At 38.3% G+C, this 17,584-nt stretch overlaps 1 protein-coding gene across 1 annotated transcript in view; it reads left to right on the plus strand.

Annotated features, from left to right (window-relative positions):
• Positions 1–14,277, plus strand: part of LOC126471456 (microtubule-associated protein Jupiter) — a 44,236-nt gene extending 29,959 nt beyond the window's left edge. Inside the window, exons 2-5 of the mRNA XM_050099646.1 lie at positions 6,798–6,872; positions 8,119–8,414; positions 10,109–10,198; positions 13,953–14,277. Of these exons, the coding sequence (XP_049955603.1) occupies positions 6,798–6,872; positions 8,119–8,414; positions 10,109–10,198; positions 13,953–14,215 (724 nt within the window). The 3' untranslated portion in view covers positions 14,216–14,277. The remainder of the gene's footprint in view (positions 1–6,797; positions 6,873–8,118; positions 8,415–10,108; positions 10,199–13,952) is intronic.
• Positions 14,278–17,584: the final 3,307 nt, after the last annotated feature.

Consider the following 17,584-nt stretch of genomic DNA (forward strand, 5'->3'; position numbering starts at 1 on the left):
TGGTCGCTAAGAATTTGCGATTTTTAGACGACATGTTTATTAAGCCACGTCATTCTCATGGACGTTGACTTGGCTCCGTTGAGGAATTTTTAGTATGAAGGGCTAAAGTAACAATATTTACACGTTTTGTCGGCTTCGACCAAGTTTACGCAGCGGTTGTTAAAAAGAATGGTATAAAGAAGATTGTAGTTTGCAGACGATGGAGCTACAGATAGTACGATTTGCACTTTTTTTGTCTGTACATAGGGATTTTCAGGAACACCATGTAAGCCCGGTCGTCGTGTAGTTGTGCTGTGGAAACGCTAACGCGAAGTACAGACTAATATTCTGAGCGTTTGTACATTATTGTGAAGTCGGTGATCCTAAATGCCCACAACATAAATGTTTTTTTAAACGTGTTTTACTGAGTCAAAGTGGTTCTTGATGAAATGCGAAGTTCTTAACCCATGGTTATGATATTCAAACGCTTGTAACTGAATACTTCTGACCTGTCGCGCGAAAGAAAACGGTCGATGTACAAATGCACAACTCCACCTTGGTTCAGTACAGCCCCACAGATATCCATAAATAGCTGGATGACTGTTTCAGACAGAAAAGACGATTCACCTCTATGTATAACGTCACCATGTGGTATTAACGCTAAATTTCAGGTTGGTTTAGTTAGTTCTACATTTAAGTGGCACTAAAAATTGTAATGTTTCCAGCACAAAAATGGCGATACTGTTTAGTTTGTCTGTGTCGAATCAGTGGTGGTTTCGCTTTGATAACGCACTCGTACGTATTTGCTGAAAATAATCAATCATGCGTCTGTACTGTGTTAATTGGAACCTATACATAATACTAACGAGAAACTTAAATTACTACTTGAAGACTTATCTGGGGAGGCTCTATTCATAAAGTTCGAATGATACGTAAGAGGAGGTATAGAACTATTAAATAACCTGTAATTTTCATACATAGTTTTACGTCTCATTGGTGCTTGCTCTTAGATAAGACTACTTCACCAGGCTACTGTGAATCTCCTCAAACTTTGGAACGCTAAAGATCGACTTTCCACTCTGCGATACGAATAGATCCAAAGAAGCGTAATATATGCTATCTGATGAAAAGTATATGGACATTAAAGTGAGATGTGTCTACCCTTCGCCTTTATGCCAGCGTGAACTCTTCTGGGGACACTGTCACTGAGGTGTCTGAATAAGTCTTCGATCCAGACTATATGCCAATCAGGTTCCTTGCAGAGTATGCTGATGCAGTAGCTTCATAGTTAACAATTGTAAACAATCGCTTGTTTGACGAAAGATCCACACCCAAAGACTGGAAAGTTGAACAAGTCACAACAATATTCAAGAAAGGTGGTAGGAGTAATCCACTAAATTACAGGCCCGTATCATAAACGGCGACATGCAGCAGGATTTTGGAGCATATATTGTGTTCGAACATAATGAATTACATCGAAAAGTCAATTGACACACGGTTAACACGGATTTAGAAAACATCCTTCTTGTGAAACACAACTAGCTCTTGACTCACACGAAGTGTTGAGTGCTATTGACAAAGGATTTCAAATTGATTCCGTATTTCTAGATTTCCAGAAGGCTTTTGACACTGTACCACACAAGCGACTTGTAGTGAAATTACATGCTTATTGAATGTCGCCTCAGTTATGTGACTGGATTCGTGTATTCCTGACAGAGAGGTCACAGTTCGTGGTAACTGGCGGAAAGTCATAGAGTAAAACAGGAGTGATTTCAGGCGTTCCCCAAGGTAGTGTTACAGGCCCTCTTATGTTCCTTATGTAAAACGTATATAAACGATTTATGAGACAACCTGAGCAGCGGTGTTAAGTTGTTTACTAGATGGTGAACGACAGCATCATCAGCAAAGTCATCAGAAGATAAAAACAAATTGCAAAACGATTTAGAAAAGATGTGGGATGCGGCAATTGGCGCTTCACCCTAAATAATGAAAAGTGAGAGCTCATCCATGTGAGTGCTAAAAGGAAATCCGTTAAACTTAGATTACACGATAAATCAGTCAAATCTGAAGGCCATAAATTCAATTAAATTCCAAGGAATTATAATTACGAACAACTTAAATTGGCAAGAACACGCAGAAAATATTGCGGAGAAGGCAAACCAAAGACTTCGTTTTACTGGTGGAACACTTAGAAAATGCAACAGATCTACTAATAAGGCTGCCTACACGACGCTTGTTGGCCCTCTTTTGGAGTACTGCTGCGCGGTCTGGGATCCTTACCATATAGGATTAACGGAACAAATCGAGAAAGTTCAAAGAAGAGCAGCGCATTTTGTATTATCGCGAAATAAGGGAGCGTGTGTGTCACTGACGTGATACAGGAGTTGCGGTGGTTTATCGTTGCGATGGAACCTTCTCAAGAAATTTCAATCACCAATTTTCTCCTCCGAATGTGAAAAATATTTTGTTGACTCCAACCTACATAGGGAGACATGATCATTATGATAAAGTAAGGGAAATCAGAGCTCGCACGGAAAGCTATAGGTGCTCGTTTTTTCCGCACGCTATTCGACAGTGAAATAATAGAGAATTATTGTGAAGGTAGTTCGATGAACCTTCTGCCAGGCACTTAAGTGCGATTTGCGGAGTGTCTAAGTAGACGTAGAATGACAGCCCATTCTTCCTCAAGACCCAAAACCAGAGAAGATAGTTATGTAGGACGCTGGTGCCTGGAACGAAGTCTTAAGTTCTACCTCGATCCAAAGGTGTTCTGTTGGGTTCAGGTCAGGACTCTGAACAGGTCATGCCAGTCGATTACAGAAAGGCTACTGTCCACAAACCATTGCCTCACAGATGCTGCGTTTACAGGGTGCATTTTCATGTTGATACAATGAATCATCTTCTAACTGTTCCTCAACTGTGCGCAGTGCGGTAAAATGTGTTCCACATTTTAAGCGCCGTAAGGGGACCACAACCTAACCACGAAAAACACCTACCCTGCCGTGACGCCACGTCCTCCTCCTCCGTACTTCACCTTTAGCTAAGTGTCGCATAACATTGACTACGTAAACGTATGGCTAACGAGGAGCTGGCCGAACATTATATCCTATTCTTTTTAACTTTCTGTGCAGAGTCATTGTGCTAGCTGGAGTGCTAGTAGCATTTTGGAACTGATGAGTGATTTCTTGTGCTGATTCCATATCGTATTTTTATAACCACCCGCCATAGTGCTCGTCGCTCCTTTTCGGTCAGTAAGAGGTCTGTCTAATTGAGGTTTAGTTGCGGTTGTTGGTTTGCGTTTCCACTTTATAATCATCAGCAGGCGACTTGTGCGGCTTTAGAAGGCTGTTTGATTTGTTATTCAGATGACATTAAAGCACGTGGTATAAGTTCGATATTACTGATCTTTCATGGCTGACGCACCCTGCTGTTAGTGCTTCTCCACTGACAACATACTACTTTCCGCCTCCTTTTGTACAGACTGGTCCACCTCATGACATCCAGTGGCCAGTTCCGCATTACATGTCCTCCGGATACTTTTCGTAATATAGTGTAAAGTTCATGTTTCAAGCAACCGGTGCACAACATAACTGTCGATGATGATGGCAAGATTACATTACTGGTGGGAGCAATGATTATTACCTTAGCACTACGTACTGATTTAGTTTTAACAATAAATGTAGCAGAGAAGTCATGTTTTCGCCAAATAAGATCAGTGGATACTTTCAATCCCTGCTGCTTAGCTAATGCCGATTTGCTGACAAAGTATATAACTAAGGGTCACATTCTACAAAATACCTTTGCCATAGACATAAAGTGGTTTGTAGGACCTGTCGATTTCCTTTGCGGACGTTGCCCTCCCTCTTTTAAGGATCAGCTCCACATGGCCGCAACCTGCTTTGTATTCATATTGTTCATAGAATGCGCTAATAAATTTTACTAAGTCCGAGAAAATCTTGTAATCTCATTTCGACAAGGTCCTGCCTTGCTGGTTCATAGGAAATTTCGCTGAAACTTGTTTCTTGTCCTTCGTTCCAGTTTAGAAGCCACTTACTAGTGTTTAACGAATAGAACGCTGAGTTGCGGCAGTGTTTGCTCTGAAATAGCAATACATGGCTAAAGTGGCAGATGTATAGACAGATGCTGTCGATACTGTGACCTGTCGCCTTTACAGAGGTTGGTACTGCTAGACGATATTACAGTAGTACACTTGTCAGACATCATCCGCAGAGAAAGGAAAAATGCTGGTTAATTTCTTACAATTTGTCAGAGATATAACGTTAACCACCTTTAGCGCTTTCCAGATGTCGCATTACATTTGTGGGTGCATGGTGACACTTCCCGGCATCGCGAATTCTACGTATGGTAAAGACGTTAGCAAATCATGTCGTGTCTCATCGTCAGTTTCGGCGTCCAGAGAAGTGTTTCGCCGCCTGACAAATTGTAAAAGTCAGAACGGAAAAGGCTATCTTCAGCTTCGTCGCATTAAGTGTAATTTCGTCTCTGAGCCTGTAAAATTGTTCGCGGTTTACTTCTCATTAACATTCTCTGATGCCACATCACCGCAATTTACCGTTAAAGGTGACTACCATATAATCAGAATGAAACTAAATGCAATTGTTATGGGCTTGATTTGCAATTATGATCTTGGTAACTCATAGTAAGTCCTGATGAATCGCTCAGAATATCTGCTTAAAATAACCATCACGACTAGGTGTGACTACAAAGACTGCGCATCAGTTCGTTTACTTCAATGTCTGTACGATATATTTTTGTAGAAAGTACCTTTAGTAATTTGTATTAAAAGATAGCAGAATTCCTCGACATAGTCAGGTTATTGCGTCTGGCTGGAAGTATTACTACTCAGATAGGTTCTATGGAAAGTGTTAGGTTCTGGTAATAAAGTACACACTGCACATACTTGCTACAACAACTGGCTAGTAGATTTTGTTTTACTCATTAATCTCGATTGCAACTTGCTGGATGTACTTTCCACTTTCGTACTGACATTTTCAGAAACTAACCTAATGACATTGCTACAAGATTGTGACTCTTTAAGGTCATAGCGTTTCTCCCAGATGATTCATAGCTTTTTTCAAATAGACTTGTTACGCTATCAATCAAGACAATACTAAATATTTTTCGATCTATTTTTATGGGCGCTAATGTGTGTTGTTTTTAGAATTGGAATTTTTTTCAGGTGATGGTGGTGATCGGTTATCAGAGCCCGTACAAATTCCCAATCCTTACACTGCCCTGTCTCCCCATTTTCCCGAATAATAATGAAATGACGACACAATACTCAGTCCCCCAGGAGGAGAAAAATCCCCGACCTGGCCGAGAATCGAACCCGTGATCCAGAGGCAGCAACGCTAACCACTAGACAACGAGTTGCGGGCAGTTTTTCAGAGAATAAACGCAACGCGGTAGACATTAAGGCGTGTTCGTTGCCAAGACTGAATACATTGACTAGCCGGTCTTCACGTCCCTCTTCCATTACGGTGCAGGGTGGGTGGGTGGCGCGTCACGCAAGGTAGGGGAGAGTGGTAACAAGCACGGGGAGCGTTTCCGTCTCTCACGGAATGGATCGAAGTACAGACACCATTGTTGAGCTCGGAAGTAATTCGGCGTGTAACGTCTGTAAAATTCTGAAACTACTGATGGATTGTCGAACAAAAAATTTCGAACAATGCGCGCGATGAAATGTATGATACAGTAGTTAAACTTAAAACCACAGTAATATTATGATGTGGAACTTCTGGTGATCAACATGTTTCACACAGAACCAAATTCCCCCAACAAAATATTATGCTAACATCTTTGTAGCAGCTACATTTGGGCTGCAGAGACTCCACGTGGATGATATTTTAGATGTTACATTGGTAATTTCTTTCCTGCAGAAGAAGGTGCAGTTTTCGCGTTTGGGCACATGAACATGGCAGATGCAAAACAATTTGTTTTTGAATTGCTGGTGTTCTTGGTAATAAGAGGGCGTGGGGAGGAGGGACATACACATTAAGCCTTTTCATCTGGATATTTCATCTCTTGAGCTTCTAGATAGTACTAGCTTAATATTGCCGTGAAGCATTCAGACTTGCAAAAGTTTATTTTTGGCGCATTTACTTGATTTTTCTTCCTTATTTGGGAGGTAGATCTTAGCACTAAGCCATTTTCTAATGAGATGACGATTATTGTGCGATGTCTATTTTTAATATCACAGCTGTCTGTTTTGACTGAAGTCCTAATTGTGGATGTTTGCATCAATAATAGAATACCATGATTTGATTTATTTTTAGAAATGTTTGTTCATTTGGCAGTCATAATTAATGCAATGTATTATTTCCATGACACTTTGTTAACAAGTAATTGCGTGTTTAAATACATGCACGATCAAACTGACAGCTGTGGCACCACATGTGACTGAACTTGCAGTAACTCATAATACAGTGGCATGACAGTAATAAGAACTGAAGGCAGTTGTCTCATCAGCTAATATCAGTAACAGTTGGGTGACGTTGTTGAATGGCTTAATAAAAATCTGTAGTTTTAACTGACAGAGGGATATGGAGCAACTGATAATAGTAGTATTGTCCTTGACACTGGGGAATCCTATAGGTTTTGGATTCCAAACTTAATTGAAACTACCTGTAAAATGCAGCAGCAGATGGCTTAGCTACCAAATTTGGCAGAAGTGGTACAGCTGAACACACTGCTTCAACAAGTGATGCCCTACTCATCCCTGTGATGCAGTATCATACAGCTGAAAAATTTGCCATTTTATCTGCATTCCTATATGCTTCAATAGTGTAATATTCCAGGTCAGTGAAACCTCCAGGTGGTGAATGCCATGATCTCTTTGGAGCAGATTGTAAAGGATCACCAGGTCACCTGAGGCAAGTACAATGCTTATGAAAATAATGCTGGAAACACTATCATAAGATTTGTTAAAATGTTTTTACTATCTACAAATGAATCCTTTGGCTTTTCTTTGCAGTTGGTGATAGATTTTATAAACAAATTACTTGTGAAAAGGGTCAAACTGTAGTTCAGCAGGTCTTCCTCACTTCGTTCATTAGTCCAGCATATTTTGACACTTTCCTCGTATGGCTTTCTATAAGATATTGTGATCAAAAAATCTTTAAAATGTTAAGATTGTCATTACAATGGAAAATTTGTGTTTTGAGGCAGTGGAATGTCATACTTGGATCATAATAAGGGGGGCAAAAAACTGGTGACAGTGTTGTTGGAGGAGGATTCTGTTGGGAGTTTCATGTGAAACATTTATGGTTGTAGCTAAGCATAGTTGGAGTGGAAACACAGCAACAGTAAGAAGTATCATTTGCTGTTTTCCCAAGTTGTGATGGTATCTGTACATCCTATATTTAGTTACTTTTAATGTTGTTCATTGCCTGGCACAACACTTTAAATGGCATGTCCTTTAAGCTGCTTAGAATTGACCTACTATAAACTGGGTTTTTATACAGTGGTGCTGTATATGTGATTCCATTGACAGTGAGGTCAAAAGAGAGAGATGGAGCCTGAAGCATGGCATCTGTATGTGAACTAATAGCTTAAAATAGCACTAAGGTATTTGAAAAGTTTAGGCTGCTGATTCATCCTTTAGATGGGATTCTGACATGCCGTACTTCATGACACATGGTAAAAGATTTGGATTTTGGTTCAGTATGTGGGTTAAAGATCTGGTAATAAAGAGCTTTGGTCGACCACCTACTTTCTACGCCTAGGCTTAACCTGGCAGTGACATCTGAGTAAGACTCCACAACTGTGTGTAAGCTATTAAGAGTGTACAGACAGGTATTATTAAGCAATGAAGGATTTAAACTAAATTTAAAGGTGTGCTTAAGTGTGAAGTTATTTGTATGACATAATTCATTTTATTGCTTCTACTACAGTGTAAAATTGAAACTGCTGTTTGTTAAAATTCAGCAGTTTCAGTTATTAATGGATTCCGTATCCTTTTGCGTGTTCAGATAAATCAAAATATTTGAATTGAAGTGTTAAGAGAAATCATGGCTCTATTTTATTTCTAGTGCATTGAAGCAATTTTCCTTTAGATGCAGAAGTAATTATGTTGTGTGTAGTCTGAAATTTTCATTCATGTCTGTTATGTCATTGCAGGGTACTGAAACCACCAGGTGGAGGATCAAGTGATATTTTTGGGACTGCACCTGTGGAACAGAGCCCCAAACGCCGCACCAATTATATGCAGTCATCATTATTCGTTGAACCAGAATCTGTTAATACTACACCTGCTCGTGTAAAGTCTGGTAATGATACCCACAATAGATTATTTGGTGAAGTGACCACGAAACCTGTTACTCCATATTCATTGAAATCTAAATCTAACCTTGGCTTTGGTGATGAGCTGGATAACACACCTGCTGCTAATGGCAAGAACATATACTCTCCCAGAGGTGAGTGGCTGTCTCAAAATTGCATCTGTTTCTATGGCATCTATCAGGGACCTTAAGCATTTTTGCCAGTGACAATTAGAAGCCAGATTCTTGCTACTAGCGACTGTGAACAATAAATATTGGTCCAGTTTTGTGATGAATATTGTCAAAACAATTGAAAACTGTAGAGAAAAATCTAGTTTTCTCTCTGAACAGTTTGAGATAGTGTTTTGGAGCGATTGTTCTCACCTTTAGTTAACAGATGCAGTTTGAGACAACATTATGTAATGTTCAAAAGAATTTAAAGTTCCTGCATATCTCTTGATTCTGCAAAGGATATCAATGTAAGTGACATGCATGCATTATTTTGGCACAGGTATCTGGTATGAAAGCATGTTTCCAGTTCTTGCCCAATACCTCCTAAGGGTGCTTAATGTTTGTTAAGTACATTTTCTTCTTCTCTTTAATAATTGCCACTTACGGTGGTGGACATGATTCCTGGAAAGTTGTAGACATCTAGCTGTTCAGTTATGGTTTATATGGAATTATTTTTCATGTTTTTAATAAAGGAATTACAAAAGTACAAAGTCCGCATCCTAACTATGTATGAGTAATTACATGAAAAATTTTGTGGATTGTGAGCATTCAGAGGTTCGAGTGTGAGAGAAATGGAAACTGTTTGTTTTTACTAGCCAGAAAGATTTATGTCTATGCAGACACAGACTCCAAGCTGGTCCCTTATTTTTCACAGGCAATGCTTTTACTGATAAAGCTGAGTGTAACTCGTGATCTGCCTGCAAGCTTAAATTTTGCTAGTGCACTTCTTCTACATTCTAGACACAAAATTGAAACTGTGGTTCTGGGTCACAAACTGAATAGCTCAGTCAGTAACAACATAGCCATGAAGGCAAGGCCAAGTGCTGGTCCAGTGCACAGTTTTGACCTATCAGGGAGTTTAACAAGAATATCTCACTGTAAAGTGAAGGATTAATTCTGGAAGAAGGTAGAATTGCAGTTGAAACTCAGTGTTGTAAATAGTAAAATGTTTTTCTCGGCTTTGATGTGAATGAGTTTCTAGAATCATTCTTACCAAAAAAAGTGTAGAACTCAACATGTTTGGTTTGACATTTAGCTTTTTGCTGGAAAGGGGGGGGGGTGTTTACAGTGTGCTAAATTCTGAAATCTTCCCAGATTGTGCTTGTAAAATTTCACAAGCAAAAGCAGTCACATTTAGTGTTAATATTAGTCATCTATGAAGTATATTATAAATCTGAATATACTTCATGAGAATGGTGCAGTTTATTGAGACTTGTATTCAGACACCTGGGAAATACTTGGCAATGTTGATGGAGGAAAACACTGTGTGTGTGTGTGTGTGTGTGTGTGTGTGTGTGTGTGTGTGTGTGTGTGTGTGAAGAGAGAGAGAGAGAGAGAGAGAGAGAGAGAGAGAGAGAGAGAGAAGGGGTGAGGGGGGGGTGGATTTCATTGTAAGTCTTTGAAGAAAGTTATTTGCAGTTCTTTGAAAACTATATATTTCCTGCTGAAGCTTTATTCTCTACTAGAGTTGTTTTGTGCAGTCACCTTACTTTCCTTCTGCCCACCCCTTTGTTTGAAATAACTGTTCTTGCCTGCTTTATAAATACTGTGTCAGTGTACTTAGTTGTGGGCTGTAATCTATGGCATGTTTGGTGTGGCATGTTCTGCGTTTTCAGCAGAAGTCCGTCGTAACCCTGTTACTGGTGATGGTATTGAGAGTGCAGATGGACTTAACAGAAATGTACGGAGGAGGATAAATAAATTTCTTGGTATGTTGTATAACATAGTAGTGTTTTTGGATTAGCAATCTGCCTGCTGTGTGACCGTAGGTAGTACTTTGGGTCATAGAGCTTTCACACATCTCAACATAGCGAAACAGTCAGGGCCGTAGATAAATATATTTGTATAACTACTGCATAGTTCTACAAAACAGACTGCTAAATACGGGAAACGTATGTGTAAATTAGTCTCAATTTTAGTTCATATCATTGTAGTGTCTTACTTTATTTTGATGTTCAAAATAGTGTTGTTCATATGCAGTGTTGCACAGTACTAAATATTTTTCAGAAATAGATCCTTGTTAGAATCTTATAGAATAGATCATTAACAACTGCAGTATATTTTTCTAGACTGTGTTACTTGGAAAGTATTGTGTTCAATTCAGACTCCAAACTGCTCATGCACTTCTGTATGCCTTACATTCAGTAGTTATTTTAGTTGACCACATGCTTTTCCTTTCAGGTGAGTGCATGCTTTATATAGTACTAGTATATTTGTAGAGCACAAATTGCATGATTATTATGAAAGAGAGAAGTGCATATCCAGATAATGGCTTGATGGCATGGTAATTTCACTGCAGTCACACATTGCTATTACATTATTTAGCAATTACCAGGTTTGACCATGAGATTCACCAACTCATTCCATATGGTGTGACATCTTCAAGTTGCTGGTTAAATATTTTGTAAATCACATTCACAATAAAGGTTTTAGTATGGGAGGAGTCAACTGTAAAACAGTTTCATGCTTGAATAAATATTATTACTTGCTGGCCACTTACACATGTCTAACTACTCCAATACAAGAACTTGTTCACACTTTTGGAACATGGAAAGAAAATAGATATTAATCTAAATTAATTGCATGTCTGCTGCTGTTGATAGTTGTATTTCTGTGAGGTGGTTATCAGAATGTCTTATAGCTTTGTACTTCATGCCATTGTGGGCTCAATTTGTGACACAGTATAGTAGTGTAGCTCATATTTCCTCCTAGTATTGTACTTTTTAACATAATTTTTCTCAAGCTATATAGTTAGCTGATTTTAGTGGAGCTAATATAGTATGAACCTATAATTATTTCCAGTTTCTTGTTTAAGTTATTGAAAGATTGTCGTTGGTGAACAGTAACATAATGTAAATTCTGTGGTACAGAATCTACACTTCAACAAAAAGTGTAGATGTATTCCCCCCCCCCCCCCCCCCCAAAGTCTAATACTGCTGTTCCCTGATGAATTAAAATATACCAAATGCATTGTAGTTCGCTATTATCTTTTCGCAAAAGTATCTAAAAATAATGTTTCTAGCAGCTTTATTTGGACCACTTCCTTTTTCAATTTCAGTCACTCTGTACTTGTGACAAATTTTAACTCTTTATCTGGTGACTTATTTCTTGCTGGTATGTTATGTTCTTCACTGACCTTTGTAGTGAGGGAGATTATTAACTATGGTCTTTCAAACTTTGAAGGATATCTGTTGGTGGCAAGTAGTTGAATACATCCATAAAAATATCATTAATGATTTTTCTCTGTAGATGTATCTGTGGTTTAACAGTAAGCACTTCCATCAATTGGAGGTGCAAAAAGCCACCTCTGTTTGCAACTACAGATAAAAAAGTAGTCCACATGTGGCCAGAAGAGCAGCATGATCAAACATTGTGTAGAGCCTGACTCCCGTAGCATGTCTCTTTGTCTTCCATGTACGAGAGTTCTTAATTGTCAAAAGTATAAACTTGCTTCTGTCTTCCTTCCAGTAAAATTCTCCAATATCTTTCCAGAATATTCCTCTCTGAGAACACTATGTTAGAATAATCCACTATGTAATTGAAAGTATCTGGACACCCATTAGTGGACATTAATACAGGGTCTGTCCACCCTTTGCCTTTGACGGCATGAACTCTGCTGGGGACACTTCCAGTGAGGTGTCTAAAAGTCTGTGGAGGTGGCAGCCAATTGTTTCTCCAGAGCTGAAACCAGAGAACATAGCTCCAGACTCAAGCATCCTACATCAATAAGTTGACATTCTAACAGTCCCAAAGACGTTGCCTTGGGTTCAGATTTGGACTCAGGGCTGACCATTCCATTTAAGAAGTCACTTATCCACAAACCATTACCTTGCTGATACTGTTTTATGAGAAGTTATATTGTCATGATGATACACTCGTTGCCTCGGAACTGTTTCTCTACTACACAAAGCACACAAAGATGTAAAATGTGATCATATCCATCTGCATTTAGCATTTCCTTGAGTTCAATAAGGGGACCACACCCCAAACTGCCCTAACACTGAAAAATACCCTCTACTGTTCCTCTCCTCCACTGCCCCCCCTCCTCCCCCCCCCCCCCCCCTGCCTTTCACTGTATGGGAGGTAAAAGTTTTCCAGACATTCACCAAACCACTCTTCCATCGAGTTGCACTGGATATGATGTGTTTCGTCACTCCAAGTCACTTCTTTCCAGTCACCCACTGTCCAGTATCGCCAATTTACAATGCATCCATTCAGACTGATATGAGAAATGTGTGGTTTATAAAGAGCTAACTGACCATTGTACCCCCATTATTTTCAACTCCTTTTGCACAGTCATTCTGCTAAGTGGACTGCTCATAGAACTTCAGAACTCAAATGGTTCCTCGACTGATTTTGTGTGATTTGTTACAGCCACCCTCCTTAGTGTTTTAAGGACTCTGTCCATCAGTACAGGACGTTCTGCCTGGTCTTGGTTTAACTATGATTGTTCCTTCACATATCCACCATAGTCACATCACCAACAGTTGACTTTGGCAGCTTTAGCGGGGTTAAAGTATTCTGGATGGATTTGTTACTCACGTGACATCCATACTCTAAGCCACTGAGGTCACCTGACAAAACCATTCTACTATTTTTGCTACTGCATTGACAACACAGTACTCCTCACATCCTTTTATACTGGTGGGTCTGCCTGCCATGACATCTAATGGGCAATTCCGCATTACGTAGGGTCTTTGGATACTTTCGATCACATAGTGTGTAACTGTCTCAAGATACACAAACACAACTATTACAACATTGGTTAGTGTTTGGTACTAGAAAGCACTTAAACTCTGGGACCGATGACCATAGCAGTCTGGTCCCTTTAATCCCACAAACCAACCAACCACTTAAACTCTCACATAACTTCGTTATCATAAGGGCAGCTTATTGTGTGAAACAGCTGTCATACAATTAACAGAAACCTATATAAATTGATCTGTAACTGATAAAAGTAATTTTTATAAGTGATTGATAAAAGTAATTTATCCCAGGTTTAAGGGCAATGTCAGTTATGTTACCTCTTTCTACCCTTTGAATAATGTTATGATAGTTGTAGACTTCCTTCTACAGCATTTGCCATTTCCCTTTATTTTCTTAATTTCTCTCTTCAGCACCTAAACAAGTAAATTGTTCTGAAGGCTAAAATTTGGTCATATTTTTCTTGTTCTGTCAGCCCCAACAGACCTCCTAAGCTTGGGTAAGTACATTCTTCTTCAGTGTAGTTTGCAATTTTTTATTTATACCTTTCATTTTTTAAGTTTCGTTTAAGTACTCAAATATTTTTTACTTACAGTGCCTGGTATAGTAAATGGTAAATACACATGTTAGTGAATATTGTTAGTTAAGTTATACAGAAGCTCAGTAAAGTAAGAGATGTTAAGAAATTTTTTGTACACTTGAGATGTGTTGATCTGTTGGATTTTTCATCAGTTCTTATTAGATGTAATCTTCTCACAGGAGAGGGCACCACTACCAATGGCGTGAAAGAAGCATCTGTTGCAAATGGCAATGATAATGCAAATGAAACTACCAACATTAATGCCAATGTCAACAATGAAAACACTGCTGTCTCTGCTTCTGCTGCTTCGGTCCCTGCTGCCTTGGCCCCTGCTGCCTCGGCCCCTGCTGCCTCCACTGCTACATCTTCTCCTGCACGAGCTGCCACTGCCCCACAGCGGAGCCGTGTCCCTCCGGGAGGCTTTTCTTCTGGGTTGTGGTGAAGCGATACTGTCTTGAAGTATTCCTCTTTGCGTGTGCTGAATAAAAGTCCTAATCTAACGTATTATTTCTCTATTCTTAATTTTGTATTTTAAATATTAAGTTCATATGGCAAGTATGTTTTGTTACTTATTGTCATTTTACCACACTGTGTTTTGACATACTTTAAAGGTATGACTGATATATTTATTTCATATTTGATACTTATTATTTCTATTTTATAGGATCAGTAATAAGGAAGTATTATTTCCCTTTCATTACTTTTTCTATCACTGACTGACTTCTAATTTTTTTAAAAAAATGAGAAAAGTGTATTGATACTTAATTTTAAAAATAACTGAGAAGCTTTCTACTTTCAGGAGATTTTGTCATTAGTGATACAAAAAATTCTAAGCTGTAATTACACATGGAATGTCCTTCACAGCTGAAGAAGTTAAGGAGAAATGTAAATTTATTGCTACAATATTTCAGAACTTAAGCATTGTTTGCTTCCAGTTGACACATGGCTATAATAGTCAGAACTGATAGGCTAATGTAAAATTTTTTATAACAGTGCCTCAGAAAATTCATAAAAGATTGTGTTAAAGTGCCTTTTAAACCACCCAGTGGTACTGTGTATGAATTAGAAGAATTAAAGAAAAATTAAAAAAAAAGACCTTGTGTCCTTATCTCACCCATACACTTTAGGACACTCGAACTACCTCCATTTAGCAATCTGAATGATTGAATGATATACACAGCTGCTCTTTTTTTTACTTATTAATTTTTTCCCCCCATCATTAATACGTTCTTGTTTTGGAAATTAGCGTTATATAATCCAACCTAATGTGGTTTAATGATGTTAAATGCATTGTATTTCACTTCTAGATGCAGGACCATTTTTGTATCTATTGAGGAGTTACCAATTTTAGAGTCTTGATTTTTTTGCTGACATAGGTTAGTGGTCTCGTTCCTCAACGCATTTGTGTTGACTATTATTTTCGTAGTGGTTTTCCACACACACACACACACACACACACACACACACACACACACACACACACACACACACACACACCCTCCAGAGTCAGTAACAATTTATTGCCAGGGGCGATAAGTGATGGATAAAATTCTTGGGCTGACTGACATTCTCATTCTAATCCCTCACCTTTGTATTTTTAGTCTGTGCCTATCCATGGAGCCATAAATAAAATGAAACTTTTTAAGATAATAAATTTTTTATGGCTGGTTTCCCATGCAGGGTGCACTGTAGAAAGAAAATCTGTTTACTTCATGGATTGTATAAACTTCGGTCCCGAAGGTGCAGATCGTATAATTCATATATACTTTGTTGAGGATCTCATAAGCATGTTACAGAAAAATAAATTGACCAATTAATGATCTAATTTTACTGCTGTGTCTGTTGTGTGCTATTTCAGGTGAGGTGTACCTTTACTTGCAATGGCATGTTAATTTTGCATATGAAAAAATGAGAAAATATAATAACAGCATTGCATTTTGAAGATTTCACTTTGTTAGTTTAACATTTGTTTTTGAGGGGTTCTCTGTCCAGAGGAGATCTGTCCCCATGAGTCATTCCTATTTTGCCACCCAGTACCTACATGGTGGTAGCTGCATCAGTCAATAGCAATACAATAGTAAATGAACTGATTCATTACATCTGGGAAGAGTTTCTTTTTCAGGTCGAATTTTGTAACTGGACACCATACAAGGATGTTTAAAAATATTTTGTAATGGAATGAGAGGTCCAGCGTTTATCTCTGTATATCACTTGAGGAACAATGTTCAGTGCTTATTAATTTACACATGTAATTTACCATAAGAAGATGGCAGATCCTTTTATGGCATTCCAGTGTTTTCTTTAAATCTTTAGTTGAGGACTGAAGAATATTGCTGGGTATGTCTGGTAATAATTACTACCTAAGACAGCAGTAATCTTATATAATAGGTAGGAAACTGAAAATGTAGCATCTATTTTTTGGTGAAATGTGCATCTAAACTTCTTTGGTTGTAAATGAGTAAGTGTACAAATTTAAAAGGTTTTCATGCTACATGACTGAAGACTGAAGCCTTAGTGCTTTGAAGCTGACTTTAAAAAGGAGGGGAAATGATTGGGAAGCTGTTTGACTGGAATGTTTGCTTTTGTCAAAACTTAAAACATTTTTCCAAAATGGTCTTTGCTCATTTTCTTCTTTTGGCTGTATTCAAGCTTTCAACAAATGTTGTTTCTGTTGAGAAGAAGCAGCAGCATTTTCCCTCCAGTGAACAGTGTGGCTCTCTGATTTATGCAGTTTCTCAGTATTATTTTTCTTTCTGCATCCGATTCAATAACCACAAAATCAGCAGAATTGATTTTTGAGCTATAGTTGTAATTCATAGCCGTGCGACCTGTATTTGATAATGCTGCAGACAGAACTGAGAAGGCACTTAGAAACCAAAAATAACTCCCAGTCCATGTTATGGGAATTCTTGGTGCGGTCAAATTATTTTGACAGGTTTTATTTTCTGGTTTGCTATAGTGCTGAATGAGGATACTAAGTCCTTGTCAGCTGTGAACATGAACAAACTAGTATTATCAAAATAATAAAAGAATACTAAGAAGTGCACAATGCAAAGTATTTGGCAATGGCTCTAGTATAATTGCTTGCTGGTATTGGCAATGTTGTGAATGAGGTAGTTGAGGCCCAACCTCTACCGGTATTTGACTGACACGTACACACACACACACACACACACACACACACACACACACACACACACACACACACACACACAGCCTAAAACAGCCATGTTAGTGTCCAAACACTACCAACTTTTGATCTTTAGCTAATATTTCTTTGTTGTAAGACAATAGGTTCCACTACTGTCCTGTAGTGCATTACATGCTGTGTATCTCCTAGTGGCCACAATTGGTGTGGCACCAGAGCATTGAGTCTACTGATAAGGTATTGCATTTGTGCATTTATTTTACATACACGTTCTTATGCACATTACTTACCAAAGTGGGCTTCTCCAGATGTTGTGCCACACCAGTAACCGAAAACAAATTACATTTTCAGTATTTGTATACAGAAAATAAGTCTATTTCAGACTATCTCTGTTACAATAGTTAATCTGGCTACAGTTGAGTAATTTTCCTTTTTGAATTTTGAGGCAATATTTGCATCTTAATTTGCATTTATTGAAAATGGAAATTTTTCAGGTCTCCTGTGATAGGTAAGGCATGTAAGATTGTATAACACATTACCCAGGCAAACTGCAGTGATACTGAATTCACAGCCATACTGTTGCCATGATAAAATACACAGGCCAACGATTTTTTTATATATATATATATATATATATATATATATATATATATATATATATAT

This window comes from Schistocerca serialis, chromosome 3, assembly GCF_023864345.2.
Source record: "Schistocerca serialis cubense isolate TAMUIC-IGC-003099 chromosome 3, iqSchSeri2.2, whole genome shotgun sequence".
In the NCBI taxonomy this organism is placed as follows: domain Eukaryota; kingdom Metazoa; phylum Arthropoda; class Insecta; order Orthoptera; family Acrididae; genus Schistocerca; species Schistocerca serialis.